This window comes from Notechis scutatus, chromosome 3, assembly GCF_049901735.1.
Source record: "Notechis scutatus isolate UNSWTSFEM ecotype Mainland chromosome 3, rNotScu1.2, whole genome shotgun sequence".
Taxonomy (NCBI): domain Eukaryota; kingdom Metazoa; phylum Chordata; class Lepidosauria; order Squamata; family Elapidae; genus Notechis; species Notechis scutatus.
In genome coordinates, this window is record NC_142011.1 from 194,487,587 (window position 1) to 194,511,980 (window position 24,394).

At 43.0% G+C, this 24,394-nt stretch overlaps 1 protein-coding gene across 1 annotated transcript in view; it reads right to left on the minus strand.

Annotated features, from left to right (window-relative positions):
- The window catches only part of SNTB1 (syntrophin beta 1), a 113,295-nt gene extending 89,859 nt beyond the window's left edge, over positions 1 to 23,436 (minus strand). The window contains exon 1 of the mRNA XM_026689426.2: positions 22,377 to 23,436. Coding sequence (XP_026545211.1) covers positions 22,377 to 23,034 — 658 coding nt within the window. The 5' untranslated portion in view covers positions 23,035 to 23,436. The remainder of the gene's footprint in view (positions 1 to 22,376) is intronic.
- Between the last annotated feature and the right edge of the window lie 958 nt (positions 23,437 to 24,394).

Here is a 24,394-nt window from a genome sequence, read left to right on the forward strand (position 1 = left end):
TTTGACAGGTCAAGTCTCACCAGGCTCAAGGTTGACTCAGCCTTCCATCCTTCCAAGGTGGGTAAAATGAGGACCCAGATTGTTGGGGGCAAGAGGCTGACTCTGTAAACCGCTTAGAGATTGTTGGGGGTAAGATGCTAACTCTGTAAACTGCTTAGAGAGGGCTGTAAAAGTACTGTGAAGCAGTATATAAGTCTAAGTGCTCTTGCTATTCACTTAACTACTGTAGCAATTGTTTAACCACCGTGGCAAAAAATATTTATTTTTATTTATTTATTTTTGTCAATTGCTTACAAGATAATAGGTATAAATAAAAAACATAGTTATGAATACATGGATACATATAAGAAAAAAAAAAATAAAAGAAATAATAGGACAGGGACGGTAGGCATGTTGGTGCGCTTTATGCATGCCCCCTACAGACCTCTTAGGAAAGGGGTGAGGTCAATAGTAGACAGTCTAAGGTTAAAGTTTTTGGGGTTTGGGGAAGAAACCACAGAGTCAGGTAGAGTATTCCAGACATTGACCACTCTGTTGCTGAAGTCATATTTCCTGCAATCAAGTTTGGTGCGGTTTACCTTGAGTTTGTATCTATTGTGTGCTCTTGTGTTGTTATGGTTGAAGCTGAAGTATTCATTGACAGGTAGGACATTGCAATAGTATGATTTTATATACTATGCTTAAATCGGACCGAAGGCAGCGTAGTTCTAGTTTTCTAGGTTCTAGAATTTCAAGTCTGGTGGCATGAGGTATTCTGCAACGAGTAGATGAGTGGAGAATTCTTCTTGTGAAATATTTCTGGACTTTCTCAACTGTGATATCTAATATCAGATACGTAATTCCAGATTGATGAGCTGTATTCGAGTATTGGTCTAGCAAATGTTTTGTATGCTCTAGTTATTAGTGTAATATTACCAGAGAAAAAGCTACGTAAGATGAGGTTAACAATTCTTAATGCCTTTTTGGCTATGTAGTTACAGTGGGCTCATAAAATGGAGCACGACTCATTCAACTACTGCTTTGCTTTGCAATGAAAATTTTGGGCTCAGTTGTGGTTTAGGATTTATGTTTGCAGAATGGATTTCCATGGGAAAATGCTGTGGGCCCCCAAGTCCGAGTCCAGCTTCTTAATCTCTAGCGCTGTGATGGTGAGCCTATAGCACGCGTGCCGCAAGTGGCACGCAGAGCCACTTCTGCTGGCATGTGAGAGGTCACCTGGAAGAGCCCCACTGTGCATGCGTGCACCCCCACCAGCCAGCTGATTGTTGGCTATCTGCTGCCCATGCGCAGGGGTGACGCGTGCGTGGGAGATGCGTGCGCATGTGTAGAGGCATGCGGCCGTGTGAGTTGTGTGCGCATGCACAGAGGCATGCGGTGCAGGGGGGACATGCACGCATGCGCAGAGGTGTGCGGTGTATGCAGGGTCATGCGTGCATGCGCAGGGGGCGGAAGGAGTCACGCGCGCATTGCATCATGGGTGGAGGGACGCGCACGCATTTTTGGCACGCAACGTCGAAAAGGTTAGCCATCCCTGCTCTAGTGCTCACGTCATGCAGGGAGGGAGAGAAATGTGATTAAAAACTCCTGGGTGTTTGAAACACAGCAATATGTGTTAAGTAATTAATTGGAGGACACTCGTGTAACAGGTGTGCAGGTGTGCATTCTCAGAGCCATCAGGAGGAAGAACTAACACATCATCTGTTACCTGGGAATATAATTTAAAACAGGCCTTTCCACTACCAACCACGGCTTTGTACATCTTACCAAACAAAGAGAGATAAGAGGATTAACATAATGATGGCGTTCTTAGGGGGAAAATACTTCACAAATCCAGATAATGTCTCTACATTGATATAAACGCCACCATGGAAGTATAGGGTGAGACAAAGTGCCTACAGGCTCACCAGATAAATTTGCTCATATCTGCTTTGGGCTGGATTCCAGATGGGCAGAGTCCATGTTGGTGAGTGAGCTGGCGCCTTTTCCTGTAATCTAGGATTTCTTTAGTTTTCTGGAACTCAAAAAAAAACAAAATGAATACAGTTCTCTGCACTCTGAATTTGTTTATCTCTGGGTTTGATTTGTCATCTCCCAACATCTCCGAGTTGCTAGTTGGGACATGAGATAGTTCTGGGACATTGTCAATACAGGGCGTCCTTGACTTATGATCACAATTGAGCCCAACATTTCTGCCGTTAAGTGAGGCATTTGTTAAGTGAATTTTGCCCCATTTTACGATGTTTTCCCCACAGTTGTTAAGTGAATCCCTGCAGTTAAGTTAGTAACGTGGTTGTTAAGTGAACCTGGCTCTCCCATTGACGTTGCTTGTCAGAAGGTCGTAAAAGGGGACCACCTAATCCCGTGAGAGCGAACCTATGGCACACGTGCCAGAAGCAGCACGCATAGTCACTTGCGTGTGTGCCACCTGCCCATCGGCTGATTGTTGGTTATCTGGCGTGCATGAAATGGAGGGGCAGGGGGCATGGGAAACACACACGCATATACAGAGACATGCGGCGTGCGTGGGGGTCGCACGTGCATGTGCAGGTGGCGTGGGGAGGCCCCCCCCATGCACATTCTTCTGGGTACTGACACATGCGCATGTGAGCGCAATTTTCGGCACGGCAGCCCAAAAAGGTTAGCCACCACTGACCTAACCCTAGGACACTGCAATTGTCATAAATATGAATCAGTTGCCAAGCATCTGAATTTTGATCACGTGACCATGGGGATGCTGCAACAATCATAAGTGTGACAAATGGTCATAGGTCACTCTTTTCAGTGCTGTTGTTAACTTCGAACAGTCACTAAATGAACTGTTGTAAGTCAAGGACTACCTGTATTTCTTTGAAGCAGATAATGTCAGCAGTGGTGACAGGGTGTAATACCTTTTGCTTGGTCTCCAACTTTCCTCTATTAGGGAAGTGTCAGGGGCAAGTAACCAAAGCCACACGTGAATAGCTAAACTCAGGGTTTGTTTTAATTATATACCAGCTATGTTACAAGAATCTCCCCATACTTCTTGCCTTCCCCTGGGAACAACCAGATAAGGCTTCACATGTCTTGGGGGAGGTAAAGCTTATTCTGCTTGCAACTGTGCAACGACTGCAAACTAGGTCCTCACTTGACCCCACCTTCCAGCTAGCTGGCACCTTCCAGCCTAGCTGACGCCAGCTGTGGAAAAAGTGATGGGGAATTGATTATAAAGAATCCTAGATGGAAGATATTATCTAGATCCTTTTCAGTCAGGATTCGTGAGGCAGATTTTGTGCTGATTTTCTTTTGAATGACTTCATTAGGAGTCAGAAATGAGCAAGCTTTCAACTCAATATCGACTATGGTAGCTTCCTGGACTGCCTCCAAAGACGAGGGTACTATTGTGTGGTGGTTTCATTCTTCTCTGAGTAGATGGTTCTAGTCAGTGGTTGTGAGGGAAAATGCTCAAGTCCATACAAACTACGCTTTTCCATGAAAGAACTGGGAGAAGTCATAGGTTGGTTTGAGGTGAGTTGTTAACAGACCGGGGGATGTGCTGGGTCAACGGTTGAAAATGCTGAACTTGTCAGCTGGAAGCTGGCAGCCCAGGTTCGAGACCCAAGCACTGTGCAACGGGATAAGCTCCTGTTCTTGCCTCAGCCCCTGCCCACCTAGCAGTTCAAAAGGATGCAAATGCAAGTAGATAAACAGGTACCACTTTGGTGGGAAGGTAATGGTATCCTGTGCGCCTTTGGCATATAGTCATGCTGGTCGCATCAGCACGGAAGCTGGCTTCCTTGCCAAAGAAACAGAGATGAGCACCGCTGCCTAGAGTCGGACAAAACTGACTAGGGGAAACGTTTGCTTTTGTCAACTAAGCCAGAGATGTTCTGGAAGTCCAGAATCATTGTTTGGAAGCTAAAAGGTTCTAGATGGGGTACAGCTCTATCCCAAAATGATTCAGGTGGAGTACATCAGATAATGATTTATCAGAGCTGAATCTGAGGATGGCCTGTTGAAATACATGGACAGCAGAGCAGAGAATATAGACTTTTCCATGGTAGCCTTCACCCTCTGAAGCTCTTTCTCCCTACAGATTCATCTGCAGCTCCCATCCGTCTTGCATTTCACAAGCAAGCAAAAACTTCCAGGGAGCCACCATCCTTTCTTGATTTCATTACGAACAGCCATTGTGGGCATTTCAGATTAGATGACCGATTATATGAATTATTTTGAATGCTTTTTGTTCTGATGTTGGTAATTATTTTTCTTACGTTGCCATGCATCACCCAGAGTCCCTTAGGACTTCAGCGTGTTAAAAGGGCTGTTAAATAAACAAATAAATATGCACTAGACAAGTTATAAACAAAACAATCTCAAGCCACAACACATTTGCTTTACGGGGATATTTCGGCACAAAAGCTAAGAGCGGTGTCTTTGGATAGTTTCCCGAGTTATTTGTTTTAAGATCTGCTACATGGACATAAATCTCCCATTCTTTAGGGAGAAAGCACATTTTTAGCCCTCCCACGTCTTTTCTTGCAAGTTCAAGTCAGGTCTCAGAAAATGACGGGTACTTATTCACTGATCCCAGTGGTGTGAAAACTATAAAGATCAACATTTTTTTCTCTCCAGGAAATACACAGGACCCGGAAGAAAAGCCCAACATCTGTTATTATCTTCAAGAAGAGCTTGCTTGTCCATAGCCCTTGGATGCAAATATAAGAATTATGACTACCCGTCCTGAGCAAGCCAAAAGACTCTTCATAACCATTCACACATTTATCTGTTTAAAAGATGCGTATGGATGTCTACCTTTAAATTTAAATGTAATTTTTTTTAAAGTTAACATTTTTTAAATTTTATTTATTTCTTCGATTTATTTGCTGCCTATCTCGCTGTAGGGCAACTCTGGTTGTGAAGCTAACAAGTAGGCTGGCTGGGTCGCTCAACAGTGAGACACTGGTGAAGTGAGAATAGCAACGCCTGCATTTTCTGCACCGCATACATCATCCTCCCATTGTCCTTACCACTTTCTATAGAGGGACGATCAAGAACATCCTGTCATATTGCATTATTATCTGTTTTGGAAGCATCACTGCTTCAGGCAGGAAGGCGGTGCAGAGAGAGTGGTGAGGACAGCAAAAAAAGATTATTGGCAGTTCACTCCCTTCCATCCAGGACGTGGCACATAAGTGTTGCTTCAGCCAGGGTCCGCAGGATTGTCTGGGACGCTTCACATCCTCTTCACAACCTGTTCTCCTTGCTACCTTCTGGGAGGTGGTATCCTAAGCAGAACAGCCAGATTCAGCCACAGTTTTGTTCCATTCAACCTTGTGAACTCTCAAGCTTCCTCTTTCTGCTATGCATTCAAGAAGGGCAGTGATTAATATTTATATGTATTTATGTGTTAAGGTGTAGGTATATACATATGTATATAGAGCCTATCTATATGTGTGTTATGTATGTGTATATGTTTGAGAGCAGGCAACAGATTTTTTTTTTAATGTGTGCTAGAGTGCCCACAGGGGAAAAAAAAACAACAATCAAGATTATCTTATCTAGGCAGCTTATCTAGGCAGCTTACAACAATAAAAACAGAGAAATGAAATGTAAACATAACAGTAGCAAAGTAATGGAACAATAGATTAAAACACTTCTTTTACAACACTGTAATCCCTAAATTCAGGATAGAGCCGGGGCAAATGGATGGAGCCCAGCATTTACTGGCCAGATGCCCTTCCTGACACCACGTGGAGTTCACTGATTTTTTTTTCTTTGCGCCCTGAAAAACATCTCCCACTACCTAGGATTGAACACTCAACCTTTCAAGTAGGGGCAAGCGCCTTTACCACTAGGCCACCATGCCGCATTCAATAGAAAAAGAAAACAAGAAGAATACTGTGATATGGGTGCGTGGCGAAGCAGGGAGCAAGGTTTTTGTCTGATATTAAATCCAATTAAACTCTGTGTGAATCTTGCTTCCTTGCTCAAACATTTCAATTTGGCAGCTTGATTTACCTTGTTCCAACAGGGAGTCTGAAAGCTGACTCTCAAGATATCTGAAGATGGTCACTAGGCTGGTTAATTATCCTGGACAAGCCCTGGTGAAATGAATTGGAATTTGGAGAAATGCATAATGGAGCTTGCTTCAACAAGACTGCCACTAGTTTCACCCAGAGTTGGTTCTTCCAGCCAGAACAAATCTATTTCTGACATGAGTAGACACGACCTGTGGAAAGAATGTGGAAGTCTGTGCTCGAAGTTTATTTTATTCATGAAGAATGACTAATTTGGAATCCCACAATTTTCTTCCTTGCCTATGCATCAAGACCCAAAGGTACCTTTCCAAAAAGGCAACTGGACTTTGGTTTTTCCCTTGAAAATGTTTCACTACTCATCCAAGAAGCTTCAGGAATTGGGTATGTCTAGTCTAGCAAAAAGAAAGATTAGGGGCAACATGATAGCAGTGTTCCAATACAATGAGGGGCTGCTTCAAAAAAGAGGAGGGTCAACCCATTTTCCCACCAGAAGGCAAGACAAAAAACAATGGATGGAAACTAATCAAGGCGAGAAGCAACCTAGAGCTAAGCAGAAATTTCCTAACAGTGAAAACAATATGAAGAACGGTTGCAGGAACCGGGTATGTCTACTTTAATGAAAAGAAGGACTAGGGGAGACATGATAGCAGTGTTCCAATATCTCAGGGGCTGCCACAAAGAAGAGGGAGTCAAGCTATTCTCCAAAAGCACCTGAGGGCAGGACAAGAAGCAACAGATGGAAACTAATCAAGGAGAGAAGCAACTTACAACTAAGGAGAAATTTCCTGACAGTTAGAACAATTAATCAGTGCAACAACTTGCCTCCAGAAGTTGTAAATGCTCCAACACTGGAAGTTTTTAAGAAGAGATTGGATAACCATTTGTTTGAAGTGATGTAGGGTTTCCTGCTTAAGCAGGGGGTTGGACTAGAAGACCTCCAAGGTCCCTTCCAACTCTGTTATTCTATTCTATTCTATTCTATTCTATTCTATTCTATTCTATTCTATTCTATTCTTCACTATTCAGTGAAATGGCTTGCCTTCAGAGGTCCTGGGTGCTCCATCACTGGAGGTTTTTTAAAAAGGGACTGGGCAATCGTTTGTCTGAAATGGTATATAGATAGTCTTCTGCTACAGCAAGGGGTTGGACTAGAGGACCTCCAAAGTCCCTTCTGTTATTCTAGCCCTATCTTGTGTGACAGGGAAGAAAAAGAGAAAGAGGGAGGGAGGGAGGGAGAAGTTATTTTTTGGAAAATCTCCTTTGGGACAATCATGACCTGGATTGGTTGAGAATCCCCATAGATATTTATCCATCAAGACCTCCCAGCTACCATGTAGTTACTATATTAAATACTTTCTTTGCAATGTTACAGATTTGATGGCCTGCAAACTCTATGTTCCCTACAGAAAGAGCAATCTGTGCACACAACACACAGTTACCCATTTCAATTTTTTACAACGCAATAGGCTTCCACATAGCAAGATATAATTATCTGTTTTATAGAAACAGCATTCTGTAATTTTGCATTTTAATGTAATCAGTTAAGTGCTACTTCTGATGCATCTTTCTGCTCCCATGAATAGGATCTTATAGGATACTGTCTATTCCCTCACACATACATTCCTTGTTAATGACATCAATATAAAATTCAATGAAGTGACAGTACATAATGTATTCCATAACATCAACTTTCAGCCTAAACTGCTTTATATTTTCTACAAAGCAACATAATTTTAGATTAATTAGGTTTACCCTTGTTAAGCTCTGTAGCTGATGGTAGGAACTAGATCACAAAAGCTGGCTCTATCCTAAAGCCCAATTTGCATTTCACAATAAATTGCAATGAACTGAATAAACCACTATTCTGTTGGGGCCATACACTGAATTATAAACCGTGGTTTATAAACAAAATACCAGGCTCCACACAACATACTAACAGTTTCTCAAAACTGTGTGTAAAGAAGAAATTTAGAAAGAGATCCCCAAAATTGTTTAAATTTTCTGAGAAGGGGAAATTTGAATTCAGCCTTCTGAATAATTACTATTTCCAATAAAAACAATACATTTCTAGAAGGATAGCATCATCAGGAAACCCTAACATCACAAAAGTTTGAGAAAGCCATTGAGACCAATTTATCAGTGGATCAGCTTGCTTTCTGAAGTTGTGGGTGCTCCATCCATTTCAAGAAAAGATGGGAGAGATATTTATACCATGGGATGGTATAAAATCTCCTGCCTTGGGAAGGGGGTTAGATTAGAAGATCTCCAAGGATCCTCTAGCTCTTATGATTCCAGCCAGCACCAAGCCAAAGAAACCAAATTATAGTTTAATGCAAGACCTGCAGCCTTTGAGAAAAGTTGGTTACAGCTGGTATTTACCAAACGGCTGCCACAAAGGTAGGATCGACACCAAACAAGGAAGCAATATGGGTAACAGAATAGCAGGGTTGGAAGGGATCTTGGAGGTCTTCTAGTCCAACCCCCTGCTCAAGCAGGAGACACTTATATTATCAGGGGTGTCAAGCTCAAGGCATCCGCATCCGGCCCACAGGGTGCTTAAATCTGACCTGTGAGGCCGGGCCTGGGTGTGGGGGGCGGGGCGTGTGAGGTCCCTCTGCATCCCGTTTTTGGCCTGGATGACTTCCTGCAGCACTGCCAGCCAAAACGGGGCATGGGAGGGGGCACACGAGGTCCCCTTTCACCGTTTTGGCCGGCAGGATGCTGCAGGCTGTCTAGCCCAAAAATGAGGCACGGAGGGGCCTCACGTGCCGCCCTTGTGCCCCATTTTGGCCAGCAGGGTGCTGCAGGAGGTGTCCATCCTATCTCCCCCGCCCCGGCTGGTCAGCAGAACTACAATGCTGATCCGGCACTCAAAGAAATGCAGTTCGACACCCCTGCCCTATATCGTTCCAGACAAATGGTTGTCCAATCTCTTCTTAAATCTCTCCAGTGTTGGAGCACCTCCAACTTCTGGAGGCACGTCGTTCCACTGATTAATTGTTCTCACTGTCAGGAAATTGCTCCTTAGTTCTAGGTCACTTTTCTCCTGGATTATGTCTCCACCCATTGCTTCTTGCCCTGCGTGTGGGTGCTTTGGAGAATAGGTCGATCCCCTCTTCTTCGTGGCGGATGGGTTTGTGGACACACTGCTGCTCACAGACCTCGCGCTTATGTTATGTTATGCGAACTAGATTTAAACCTCCTGATTTTTTAAAGTCACATCAGAGTCTTGGTGGCTTCAACCCCCAGAGCTAGTAAGTTCTCAAAATATCACAACCTCTTCCCGAGACCAGCGGATTGTTCTCAGATCTTTCACCAAGGTCAGAGGTCTAACAGCAGTTTGCTTCAGATCTTGTACAGCTAATCTCACCGCACTGCAGGCAGAGTACACAGTCATTGCTTTTTTTCACTGAACAAGGAAAAGGTATCATGAAAACAAGTAATATGCTGGCACAGTGGTTGGTGGTCTCTCTTTGTCCTGTCAATTATTTTCTTTTCTGATCAGGGAAATCTTCCTGCAGGATTCATCCACCAAGTTTTAACTCTGTGGAACATTTTTAATATGCACCACTGCGGGAGACCAGTTTTAGGGAAAAGAATGATATAACTGCACGGATACCAAATTTCCCACCTACTGAAATGGGACAACGATCGCTCCCAGTGTGGCGTTTGACACACACACACTTTTCTTTGTCCATTCTATAAGAAAAACATTGCTTTTCCTTCAGTCACATAAGAGCATTACAAAACAGCTTGAGCAGAGTTATCACTCCCCCCCCCCCATATCCAGCAAATCTCCTAAAAAAAAAAATTGCTGGAAAGGAATTTCCTATTTTGCTCATTTTGTAAGAAAACTCTCCTCCCTTCCAACTCGCTCATTCAAAATTTGTACCCTGCACAGAGTTTTGGGTCATCCAAGGGAACTGAAAACCATTCATACAATGAGATTTCCTTCCAAACAAGGTTAAGAATTTTTGAATCCATACCATGACAGTCAGAAAATGGCTACTTCAGAGGGGAGAGTCTTTGTTTCTTCACAAAATGGCTGGTCCAAAAAAAAAAAAAAAAAAATCAATCAGAAAGCAAAGCTGGTTATTGGTTCCTTACCACCTTCTAATTTACAACTTCAAACTCATCTTTACAGGTAATCTAAATAAATTATCTAAATAAATAAAAATAATCCTTATGACCACAATTGAGCCCCAAATTTTCATTGCTTAGCAAGACAGTTGTTAAGTGAATTTTGCCCCATCTTATGCCCTTTCAGTTGTTAAACAAATCACTACAGTTGTTAAGTGAATCATGCAGTCATTCAGCAAATCTGGCTTCCTCACTAACTTGGCTCATTGGAAGCCAGCTTAGACATGGCAATGACATGATCAAAGGACACTACACCATCATAAATATGAATCAGTTGCCAAAAATCTGAATTTAGATGACGTGACCATGGGGATGCTACAATGGCCATAAATGTAAAAATTGGCATGTCATTTTTTTCAGGGCCATTGTAATTTTGAACAGTCACTCAATAAATGGTTATAAGTTGAGGCCTACCTCTTTATTTTTTCAAGAGGTTAAGAGGGCATCTTTCCAATGAAAGCGGTACAATGCAACCACAAGTCATATTTATCGCCAAAGAATGATAAAAATCCTTAGTATGACCCAGAGGCGTTTCTGTAAATAAATATGATAGAACTGGGAGTTTTGGCTCTGCAGCATACCTGCTGTCGATTTGTTTGTTGAGTTGAAATGAGAAGAATTTTTTTTTAAAAAAAAATAAGGTACCCAAGTAGTCCCTGTTACATCTGAAGTCAAAAAAACCGTGTGTGTAGGAGGAACCTCAAAGCATCGAATGAATGTAGAACAATTAACCATCAGTGCTTGATAGCCTGAAAAATGAAACATGGGTTTTTAACAATATTTGTCTTTATACTATTTTTTTTTTAAAATAAGCACTTATAATCTTGCACTTCCAAGTTAACCCTTCTAAATTAACTTTTACTGGCCCCAAATTATAAAACCAAAATGGGCTTCTCCTAGCAAATCCAGCAAAAAACTTACCTGTTAATTTTTTTCTCAGTTTACTTAATTGATATGATTTTTTAAAAGAAAAGCTAAAAATCCAGAAGAGCCCTGGTCCAAGGTCCACTCAATCCTAGGTGCTTTGGTTGCAACCAGGGATGGGATTCTACCAGTTTGCACCTATTCGCTAGAACCGGTTGTTAACATTCTAAGCAGTTTGGAGAACCGGTTGTTAGAAGAAATTACTGGCCTAATCCTGTAAGGAAGGCAGGAAGGAAACATTCTGGTGTTGCTTACAGAAACTGCCTCTCCGTTAACCCCTATTACATTCTTGGCAGGACTAGATTTCCTATCTCAGGAACTTCTTTGGTGTTTTTTTCCCCTCCTTTGCTGGTACTTTGCTTGTGTGGAGTGACCATTCAAAGTTACAATGGCACTGAAAAAAGTGACTTATGACCATTTTTCACACTTACAACTGTTGCAGCATCCCCACAGTCATGAGAGGCCAGGCGAGGAGATGCATGCCTCGATGTGAGTGATATTGAGTTGGCCACACCCAGCCAATAACATGACCACCAAGCCATGTCCACCCAGTCATATGACCACCAAGCCACGCCCACAGAACCAGTTGTTAAAAAAACTGAATCCCACCCCTGGTTGCAACTGCAACAGAAGGCATGGCCAGTAATGGGGGATACCAGGCACCACAACTGTAAACTATGATTCAGACAAAAAGCCTTTACAAATGTGGTAAGCCACAGCATGGCTTGTTCTTCAGCTGTTATGAGAAAATGATTAATGCAGGCACATGAAAGAGAAAATGTCATTTATATGGGGCAGGGAAAGAAGGATAATTCGCAATGCTGGGATATTTTAATTCTCCCTGAGTCCGAATATTAAATTGCATAGCTTACAGATGGACAGTACGGGATGTTTCTTGAGGCTCCCGAGTTAAGGATGGCAATTCTGCAGCAACAGCTGCAGACACAAAACATCAGTTATTCCTCTGCCTTGATCACAGGAGAACTGTGTTGGTTTGTGATACTTCACAAACAGGAGTCTCGTAACCCCTTGGGAAGTGAACGGCAGCATTAGTAAAATGTGTTAATTGGAATTTTTCTTTTTGGGAATAACAGCCCATGGCAACAAATTTCAACCAATTCGACATCAAAGATTTTGGGGCCCAAAAGTGTGAGGGAAAAATTACTCCAGACAGCCTGATGGATTGATTGATTAAATTTTTATGCCACCCATCTCCCCTATAAAACGACTGGGTGGCTTACACATTATAAGAGACAAATAGAAAAATAATTACAAGATGGTATCTTTTCTGTTTTCCAGCCCTGTGCAAAAACTATCCTCAATGCTGTTATTATGTGTAGAATGAAGTATTGGATTTGTTTGCTAAATTTCCCCTTAATTATTCCTAATAAAAATAAATCCAAAGAGAACCTGATACAAAAAATACTGGACTGTGATGAGATGGATAAACTCACAGCAGAATTAAAAGCCAAGGACAAATCGGAATATTACACAGTTTGGGACAGATGGTATATATGGGTAGAATACAGAAGTAAGAATTAATGTATAGGAATAAATGTAAATATATGTATTATTGATGATACAATACTGTTAACAATGTAAATAGAGATATGCAATTTTAAAGAAAAAAGAAAAAAATAAAAATAATTACAATATTAAAACTTTGCAATCAAATTCTTAAAACTACAGGTCGTTCTTGACTTGCAACCATTCTTCTAATGATCATTGGAAGTTACAATGGCACCCAAAAAGTGATCTGTGACTGTTTTTCACAATTATGTCCATTGCAGCATCCCCACAGTCATATGATCAAAATTCAAACGTGTGGCAACTGGCATGTATTTATGACAATTGCAGTCATGTGGATCACCTTTTGTGACCATCTGACAAGCAAAGTCAATGGGAAAGCCAGATTCACTTAACAACCGTGTTACTAAGTTAACAACGGCGGTGATCACTTAATAACAGTGGCAACAAAGCTTGCAAAATGGAGCAAAATTCACTTAATAACTGTCTAGCTCAGCAATAGAAATGTTGGGCTCAATTGTAGTAGTAAGTCAACAATTACCTGTATACAAAGAAACCAGGACTAAGAGACAGATTCACAGAGATGAGGTCTTCTTACTTAACAACCACCTCCAGAGGTGAACCCCAGGCCAACCAGCAAAACCAACTTTTAATACCCTTCCAGAAGACCAAAAGGGAGGGAGCAGTTCTCATTTCTGGTGGTAGAATGTCCCACAGGTTTGGGGCCACAGCAGAAAAGGCTCTACCCCTTGATTCTGCCCACCAGAAATCCTTAGAAGGCAGGATCCCTACCATGCCTTTTCCTCTAGCATATGTGGGGTGGGTTGGTCCCACTGGGGTCATAATATGGCTCCTCCCAATACCCTAGACCTGTGCCATATTTATTTATATTTAACATTATGTTTTCATGCCTGTGTGGAAATTGCTTGCAAAGAACAAATGATTTAATTTCTTCCTACCCTATTGGCCTGATTAAAATATTTATATTCCAAGTTTTACCTGAGAAGGCTTTAGGGTGAGCTCCTTTTAAAAAAAGAAATATTTAAAGCAGCACGAAAATATTAATCAGCCAGGACCTTTCTTTAGATACTTGCTGACTTAATCTTTTCCCACTGTACTTATAAAGGATGGGTATTCTGTGTCTATTCTGCAACCCTCCCAAAAAGCTGTTTTGGGAGAGCAACCACAAAATACTCTCAAATGTCTTTGTGTTATTTTTCTTTTCTTTTTTAAAATGAGACTGAATGGATAGCACACCTTGAGCATTTACTTACGGCTGCGAGCCAAGATGTCCCATATCGCATAAAGCCTTTTACTAAAACAATTTAATGACCTTACATTTTAAACATCCACTAGCTTTCAGTGGGAACTAAAGCAGAGTGAATTTACAGAGTCCTGATGTTTTATTGTAATCGGTTGCTTTATTCCTTTTTAGCCTTGCAGAGCTTTTTCCTTGCAAACTGCTGTGATTCTTGCAGTTATTTTATCTTTTTGATTTATAGCCTGCCTTCCTATCCAGAGTATATGCAAATGAGTTCAAGTGAACAACAAGCAGAGGAACAAACCCATAGGATCTGTTTCATTTATTTATTAAATGTTTTTCTATAATACCTCAACCAAAACCAATCTTGGCAATTACATAGGTAAAAAAATAGATTGAACAGAAAAAAATAGAACAGAAGGAAGAGTACAGGAGCTGGCAAAAAGTTACATAAATGAGGATGGCTATGCTGAATCTCAACAGAATTATAAATTGGAAGGGACCTTGGAGATCTTGTAGTCTAACCCCTGGCTCAAGCAAAATACATATACCATTCCAGGCAAGTGACCCTCAAGCCTCTTCTTAATAGCCTCCAGGGATGGAGAACTTTTTGAAGGCAAAATTCTTGAAATCTTGAATTAAGTCTTGAAGTGTCTGTGGAGATACTCAGTCATCCAGGTCATGGTTGTCTCAAAGGTGCTTTTTCAAGAGGCAACTGGACTTTCTGGTTTTTCTTCGAAGATGTTTCGCTTCTCATCCAAGAAGCTTCTTCAGAAACCAGAAAGTCCAGTTGCCTCTTGAAAAAGCACCTTTGGGATAAACCTTAAAGCTTTACAACAGGTTTTCCAAAGTGATATTTGACTTCTCGATTATGGGCCATTAAGAGGTTATGGTGGCAATACCCTAGATAAGCTACCAAAGCCTTTTCTTTTGACCATCTAAGCCCATTTTATTTTGGCGGTAAAGGTAAAGGTTCCCCCTTCACACATACGTGCTAGTCGTTTCCAACTCTACAGGGGCGGTGCTTATCTCTGTTACAAAGCCGAAGAGCCAGTGCTGTCTGAAGACCTCTCCAAGCATGACTAAACGCCGAAGGTGCACGAAACACTGTTACCTTCCCAACCAAAGTGGTCCCTATTTTTCTACTTGCATTTTTACATGCTTTCGAACTGCTAGGTTGGCAGAATCTGGGACAAGTAACGGGAGCTCACTCTGTTACACAGCGCTAGGGATTCAAACCGCTGAACTGCCAACCCTTCTGATCGACAAGCTCAGTGTCTCAGCCACTGAGCCACCGTGTCCCTTTTTTGGTGGTATCAATACTAAATCCTTATGCTAAATACCTGCTGCAGAGTAGAAGAAGAGAAAGGTTTCTTCTCTCAAGCTAATCTTACCACGCTGTCATGCCCCTGGTGGAGACTGAGGGAGAGGAGGAACAGCTGACAGGGAGTGGAAGTGTGGCTCTGGAGGTCGTGGAGGAGGCTGGGGAAGGGCAGAGGCCGGCTGGGCAGTCAGAGGAGGACCAGGCCCATCCCCTATCCATCCTAGGGCACACAGGGAGGAGAGGGTAAGGGAGAGACATGGTCTACTGGGGAGGAGAAGATCCTCTTCATGGGCTGCAGCTGTGACAACTGGTTACATTCTCACCCTTAGGATGGAGGAGATGTCTAGAGGAAATGTAACAAAAAGCAATCCTATCTTGACATCGCTCCACCAATCAGACTGATTATAAATCCCAGAATGCTTTGTGAGAAAAAAAAAATGCCTATGCTGGCAAAGAACCCAGGGAATTGTGGTCCAATATATTCGGAGATATTACATTGGGAAAGCTGCTGCAAGCAACAACTGGATGGCCAATTAATATCACAAGGATGGTTTATTAGTTTCCCTTGCCACAGCATGCAAAATTCATGGCCCTTGACTGCTGACACCTCAGCGAAAATGGTTATTGTTGGGTCCTAGTTTATCCTAAAACTGTATAATAAATTTAGTAAGTAAAAACACAGTTTCTTTTCTTGACTTGATAATAATAAATACCTTCATGCCGGAGCCAGTTGTCCTTACCAACTGATTTTAATTACTCCTTCGCTCTGGTTCATGTGGCAAGCGTTCAAAAATGTGTGACATGCAAAAAATACAAAACAAAGATTGAAAAATGAAAAAGGGCTGCTTGGAGTGATATAATGTGGCCTTGTAGAGATGGTGTAATAATCTGCCTGATTTCTCTAGAGAAAGTAGTTTTCAATCCCTCTTGACTTTATGGGAATGAAAGGGAACTTCTCCAGATTGGCATGTAATTACTTGCTTTGTCTAATCTTCTTTCAAGTCATCAACAGAATAACAAGAGTTGGAAGGGATCTTGGAAGTTTTCTTGTCCAACAGCTTGTACAAGGAGGAAATCCTCTACCTTTCCAGACAAATGGCTGACCAGTCTCTTCTTAAAAGCCTCCAGTGATAGAGCACCCACAATTTCTGAAGGCAAGCCTTCCACTGGCTAATTGTGATCACTATTAGGAACTTTCTCCTTAGTTCTAGGTTACTTCTCTGCTTGCTTGATTGGTTTCCATCCATTGCTTCTTGTCTTGCCTTCTTGTGCTTTTGAAAATAGGTTGACCTCTTCTGTTCTCAAGAGTCAATGGACAGTGGACTATTATAAGTAGAATAGCTTTCACTGTCCAACACAGGTAAAAACTGAAACTTCAAACATGTACATTTTATAACTGCTCATTACTTGGCCTTCAAAAAGCAGAGGAATCAGAATTCAAGAACAAAACAACCACTTCAAAATGTATTGCATGCCTCCATTAAAACTGACCTTGTATGTTTGGTTCGTGTTTTTGTGCCAATCCAAGGTACTACACCAGATCTCAGTTATGAAGGAAAGAATAAGACAAGGAAAGAGAGGATTCAACCCCATCTGCAGACACAATTCTATCCCTTTCATTGTAAACTTTTCCTATATTAGAGCAATAAACACATTCTTGTTGAACTTCCTAATTGTCTGTCTCAATTACTACTGAAGACAGAAATCAAAGGAGTCAAGGTATCAGATTGAGGAACTTTACTTGGATCCGGCCAATTTTACAATCTAATACTGTTTATCCCCAATCAATCATCTTAATGATTTTGCAGGTGAAAAAGTCACGTTTAGGTACAACCTTCCCATTCACATTAACCGTTCATATGAGCAATTATTATCTCTCTATATAAAAGTGAAATACCACTCACCATTCACGCATCATCACAAAATCTTCAGAACCGTAAAGCCTATACACTTGAAATTTGTAATTTAGTGGCATCTAGGTGCTCGCTAAGAAAGGATTTTTCAAAACGACCATCAGAGCATTAGTATTTCCTATAATATTATTAACACGCTATGATGCTAAGGAGTTCTATTCCCCCTCCCCAACTGAAAAGAAATTGTTCCAAATGCAAAACACAGAGGACAGGAGTTTCAGAGCAGCAACCAGCTTTAGTACAGAACAGTTGAGCTAAGCCACACCCAGGCTCCTTGCTGTCTTTCTTGCGCACACAGCAAATACTGTTTCAGTTTCCAAACAGCCCTCAACTCTCTTACACACTGACAGGATGCTAGCCAGATGAATACTGATGGATGCTGGTAGGCAGAGGCAGAATTTTCTTTTCCTTATTTTCCTCCCCAAAAACTAAGTCCGATCACATAGTTTCATAGCGAAACACAGGTATCCCCCTAGTTGTCAAATAAATGCATTGCAGTAGGAGGGTTGGCTCCTCAGCTCTTTTTATGTTAAGTAGCATCAGGATTGACAGCTTCTTAATCTCTGTGTGCTCTGTATCTCCTACCAGGTCTGTACAGGCGAACAGGTTCTTCTCTGACTTATGTTGTCTGCAGATTTCTGCATATCAAACGTCTGTTTAAGTAGAAACAATAATAGGGACAGCAATTTATTTCTTTGATGAAGTAGCACCCAACATAATACAATGTCATTCCCAAGATTATTTAAATTTTGAGAAAGGATTAACTTTGTAGACAAGACAGGCAGTCTGCAACTTAACAGCCATTTGTTTAATGACTGTTCAAATTGGCAATGGCACTGAAAAAAATGATTTATGACTGTTTTTCATACTTATGACCATTGCAGCATCTCTGTGGTCATGTGATCAAAATTCAGCAATTGGCATGTCCTTACAATGGTTGAAGTGTCCTGGGTTCATGTCTTCACCTTTTGCAAACTTCTGACCAGCAATGGGGCAGCCAGAATCATTTAACAGCCATTATTAACTTAATGACTGCAGTGATTCATTTAACTGTGGCAAGAAAGGTCATAAAATGGGGAAAATTCACTTAACTGCCCTGTTTAGCAATATAAATTTTGGGCTCAATAGTGGTGTTGGTCAAGGATTACTTGTAGTCACTATTTGTCTCCTTTAAGTCACCCAGTCCAAGAGAAATCAGGGAAACTTAAAAGTTTGCAAACTCCTTTTTCAAACTCAACCGGTTGGTTCAACATTCTCCCTGCAGGAACATTGCCACAGTCAAACTTTATTTTAGTCAATTACCAGCATAAGGACCGTGTTGGTATGTGTTATGTAATTTGGACTCATAATGGATGAAAACCCTGTCAACACTTCTTTGTTACTTTTATAAATTATATGTTTGATATTTTTGTAGTGTTGACATTTGACTTTGTGTTCTATATCACTTCTTAAGAGAAGCAATACACAAACTTATTTCGTAATAATAGCCAGGCAAAGAAAAAAAAAAGGTGTCCTTGTAACTTTTGGGAACATTTTTCTGTTCCAGTAACATACTTGCTTTTAAGTTGTGAAAGTATGAAAGATAAAGCAGAGGCATGTATTTGAACAAATCCTTTATGAAAAGGAGTGATTAAAAATTGTGGTGTATTGTTAGCTTTCTTCACTTATGCCAACAACTTGGAGGTCAAGATCTAAAGGTTACAATGAACTTGTGTGTGCAAACAAGTCATGATTGAGGGCATTTTTGTCCTCTAGGACTTGGAGCATAGCATGGACGTTTAGTTTTACAATTTTGAATTTTCTAAAGGCCTGCACTTGTAATTTGCCTTGAGAATATTTTCAAGTGATTGTTTTAACTCCCCCCCAAAAAAATTCAAAATCTTTTAAAAATGGTTTACAGTCCTCAAATTGGGGGGGCTATCCTTTTGATTATTTCCACCAAAGTCTGTTGTGATAGACTAGACCATTTTTTTTTTTGCAGCAATCTTATGCAATGCATTCTGGCTGGGAATTATGGAACTTAAAAGACAGCACACCCAGAAGGCACCAAGCTGTGTGTGACAGACAAAACCACAATTTCCTCAGAACTAGGCCTCAGTCAGTGTTCTAGCACTAACCTTTGTCTAATGCATAGACTTCTGCAGCTTAAATAGCATGATTGTTTTCCTTGGCAATCTTGTCACTCACCTCCATCCAACTTTTTACATCAGAATTGCATAATCTAATCTCTTTGACTCTGAGGCATGATAGGTGCTTCCTTGGGTTAATTAAGCTTTCTTTTTTTTTTCCCATTATCAATTCAGAATCTCAGAATCTATGGGCTGAATGCCTTCTCCTTTTAAGAGATTTTACTTCAGCACTACATATTACTACCTATGTGGGATTATCTCCCTAAATGTATTTAAGTGTACTTTAAAGGAGAGATCCATAATATTATACCGGAAGGATATAATTTTACAGGTTCTTACTTGGAAGATGACAATGCATTTTGTGTATTTTAACAACCTGTAGGACTGTTATGCCAAAAGTGACTTTTCAAATGACTTTTGGCTTAAATCCTGAGTTGGGAAATTGTCACATAGGAACTAAAACAGGTATACTCCAGGGGTGGGATTCAAATTTTTAACAACCGTTTCTGTGGGTGTGGCTTAGGTGGTAGGCATGGCTTGGTGGTCATGTTATTGGCTGGGTGTGGCCAACTCAATATCACTCACATCGAGGCACGCATCTCCTCGCCTGGCCTCTCATGACTGTGGGGATGCTGCAACAGTCATAAGTGTGAAAAATGGTCATAAGTCCCTTTTTTCAGTGTCATTGTAACTTTGAATGGTCACTCCACACAAGCAAAGTACCAGCAAAGGAGGGGGGAAAACTCCAGAGACGTTCCTGAGACAGGAAGTCTAGTCCTGCCAAGAATGTAATAAGGGTTAACGGAGAGGCAGTTTCTGTAAGCAACACCAGAATGTTTCCTTCCTGCCTTCCTTACAGGATTAGGCCAGTAATTTCTCCTAACAACCGGTTCTCCAAACTGCTTAGAATGTTAACAACCGATTTAGCAAATGGGTGCGAACTGGTAGAATCCCACCCCTGGTATACTCCAGAGAAGAAAGAAAACCCCCATCAAATCTTAGGTATGATATGACCTTATCCACTTAATTTGTTGGATTTATATCCCACTTTTATTTATTTTCAGGTACTCCAGATAATATAGGGCTTCCTTCTATTTCCCCCCAAAATAATTCTGTGAAATAGTTTGTCCTGAGAAATAGTAACTAGCCCAAATCACCAACCACAATTCCGTGACTGTGGGTAGTTTTGAACCCAGATTTTCTTTATTCCAAACTAACAGTTTAATCACTAAACCAATATTGGGGGTCTTTTCACAGTCTATCTTCCCAAGGGCTCATCCAGCCCATGTAGATTAAATGTTTGCACTTGTCTCCCCACGTTTGATAATGCTTGAAACAGTATTTCATGCCATGGCACTAGTTTAGTTTAGCACTCCTTCTGCAAAGTACGACTGTTGGAATTCTCTCTTTTACATCATGAACAGTGCAAAAAGTCTGGCTTAGAAAAGCAAGTGGCTACAATCTCATTATCAAACAAACCAGCACAAGTAACGCCTCCCACGCATTCAGCCACAGCAAGCATAGGAAAACTGTAGCGCAATCATAGGGGAAACACCTTGCCGTTCATACAGCTTAATTCTCCTATCAGAAAGGAAGAGTTAAATTTAAAGTCTGCCCACCAGATTTATCAGCACATCTTCTTAAGCAAGCCCTCATCTAATCAGCTATTAGGGGAGGGGGGATAAAATGGTAAGACTGTAGTAGTTTAAGAAATAGTATCGCTCCTGCTGTTTTACTTACTTAATCCTGTATAACTCACAAGTTCTCACCTGTCCTAAAAAAGATGGAAAGGCAAGGAATTTCTCAAAAGCACCCCCCCTAATTATTTCCTATCTTCAAGGTAATTTTTTTTTTAGAAAAAGGAAAACTGTCTTTTTTATCACCAGAAAGCCTGTGATCCTGTTTTTCCAGATCGGCTTGCAAACAAAAAAAAAAAAAAACCTGCTAGAGGCCCTTAAGCCTGCCAAAGGAACACCATATGAAAAGCTGTTTGCCCAGCTGTTTGCCTTTTTCAGCTGTGACAGATTCATACCCTGACACATATGGACTGTTTCCCCAACCAGTAAACGGACCATATTTTACCGAACACTCATATAAACTCGCCGGAGTTTGCACAAGACGCTAGGTTAAAAAGGAGATTTGCCAGCCCACGGATCCGGGACAGCTCGGATCTCAGGCTACAACATTTTGCCGCTGCCTCTCTCCTTAGTTTTATCCAGATTGAAATGGTTACAGTATACTACAACTCTCCTCAACCATTGCCCAAGAAGGGAACTTAAAGTAACTCCATAGTGAGCAACTTGCAAGTAAAAGGTTGGGAGGGAGGGGGAGAAAGCGGCGTTTCATTTTCACCACGGCTGGGTTCGTTGGGCTTGTTACTCATAGCTTGAAAATTGCTCCTCTCCTCATTAACCCAAAGTAACTATCCAGAAAGGCTTATAATCACCCTAACACGCTCGAACTAGTTACCGGATTCTCCCACGGCACGACTCCAAAGGCATCCGGAAAATATTAAGGCGAAAACTAATTTAAAACTCCCTGTGCTTGGGCAACTACGGCTGTGCCGGGGTTGTGTGAACGGTTGCAGACGACGCGGGTTTTTAGGAGGAGGAAAGCTCATTCCAAGCCTTTTTCTTCATTTTATTTTTAAAAAGGAGCCCGCTTTGAGTTTTAATCGTTCGATGCGGCCCCCAGAACCCGGGGGTTGAGAGCAGGGAAGCCTCTTGGACTACTAAACTGGTATACAACTGGAGGAAGAGACCCCTCTGCATACATACACGCATCCCCACCACCACCACCACAACCTAACTAGATCGGCTCTGCTTTCTGGAACAAGCCTCGGTTTCCCACGAGGAAACCCCCGCGCGGCGCAAGTGTTTGGAAGCGCAGGACGAGCGAGCGTCCAGCAACACGTGGCGTCATAACCTTGGAATGCCAGATCCTCCTCGCGGGCGGCATCCAAAGCGGCACACGCGCGCGCCTTCCCATCCCCGGGTTCAGAGTAGAAGCCATTCTGACGTTTAACACACACACACACAGGCCTCTGCAAAGCTAACCAGGATTGCCTCCGGGCATGTGCAGAGCGCGTTTGCAGGGAGGGGCAAAAAGCTGAGAGGTGGGTAGGTGGGGACGCGCGCTTACCTTCCAGCACGACCTCCTTGCCCGCCCTCTTGAGCGCCTGCACGGCTTCGTCGTGGGTGGCATCGCGCAAATCCGCGCCGTTGACGGTCAGGATGGCATCGCCGACGTAGAGCGCCTGGGTCTGGTCGGCCGCCAAGCCCTTGAAGATCTTGCTGATGAGGATGGGCATCTTGTTCTCTTTGCCCCCTTTGATGCTGATGCCCAAACCGCCCATCTCTTGCTTCAGCACCTTGACGCACCGCTTCTGGTTGGAGACGGCTTCGGGCACTTGCTCGGGCAAGTCGGTCAGCGCCGTCCGAACTCCGACCGGCGCCTTGGGGTTCCCGCCGCCTCCGTTGTTGTTGCCGCTGCTGTTGTAGCTGCTCCCCGACGGCGACTCGGGCGAGGCCGCGCCGGGCAGGGGACAAGCGGCGGCGGCGGCGGCGGCCGTCCTCGACGCCCCACCACCGCCGGCTCCTCTGCCGCAGAAAGTTCCATTGCCCGCCGAGGCTGCCCCGATGCCGTTGTAAGCCGCGGCGCCTCCGCTTTCCTCGCCACTCAGCACCAGCGCCTCGCCGCCCAGGGTCACCAGCACCCGGTGCCACCGGTCGCGCACCAAAACTTCCAGCGCGCCGCTCCGCTGCAGCCGGCCGACGCCTCCGGCCGCCGCTACCGCCATCTTTGGAGCATTTCTTAAAACACCATGTGATTGAGCGGACGGCCACACATATACACACGCACACACAAACACACACCCGCGCGCGGCTTACAAACACACACACACACCACGCCCCGGGAAGAGGGGAGGGGAGGGAAAAAAAGAAGAAGTGGGTGAAAGAGAGTGCTCGGAGCCGCGTCGCCCCTCCAAGAGGTCGGCGGAGACTTCGCCAAGGGGAGGGAACCCGGGTTAAGCCAGGGAGGTGGGTTAGGGGAGGGCAGGGGCGGGGAAGGAGGGGAGGGGAGGGGCGGAAGGGCGAGGCGTTCTGCCCTTCGGGACGCTCCCCCTGTCGAACCGGGCTGGGGTTGAGGTCCGGACGCTCCTCCGAAGACCGACCTGGCTGGGAGGCGTTTCCCTCAGAATGCCTACAAGCGTCCCCGACAGTAAGGGAGGAAAAAAAAGGCGGCTGCTCAGGCTCCCCCATAAGTCCCGGCGCTGGGGTGTTTTGAATTCGAATCCAGATCCGGCTTCCGCCCGTCTAAAAGTAATCTCGGATTACTTTGGAGCCGTTTCTCCTAAACCTGGGGCTTGATTTACAACAGGTCGTTTAGTGACCGTTCAACGTTATAACATCACAGGAAAAAAAGTGACTGCCGTTTTTCACACTTAATGACCGTTTTTCACACTTAATGACCGTTTTTCACACTTAATGACCGTTTTCCACGCTTAACTATCATTTTTCACACTTGACCATTTGCAGCATCCCCATGGTCTTGGCAACTGACTCATATTTATGACGGCTGCAGATCATGGAATCGCCTTTTGCAACTTTCTGAGAAGTAAAGTCAGTGGCTAAACCACACTCACTTCACAGCTGTGTTACTATCTTAACCCTTGCAATGATTCACTTAACAGCTGTGGTGAGGAAGGTCGTAAGAATGGGCCAAAAAGACACTTAACAAACGTCTCACTTAGCAATATGAATTTTGGCCTCAATTGCAGGGGTGGGATTCAACCGGCGTTACTATCGGTTCAGTGATTATGTTTTGCGTGCGTGTAGATAATCTTAAATTGTGCCGCCCGGACAGCTGATAAGTGTTGCGCGCAGTTGCGCAGCATTTCAAAAGCCTCTTTTTTCCTGTTTTTTCAACCTCAGCTGTGCCGCGCAAAGCAGCTGAGGTTGAAAAAGCAGGAAATAAAGGACAGGTAAGAGCCCAGGCGGGCGGGTGGGCCAAACAGCAGCAAACAGAACCGGTTCGGTGTTTGCTGCTTTTCAGAGCTACCGGTTCTATAGAGCCAGGCAGAACCGGTAGCATCCCACCCCTGCTCAATTGTGGTTGTAATTTGAGGACTACCTGTATGCAAAATCATTGTTCCGGTG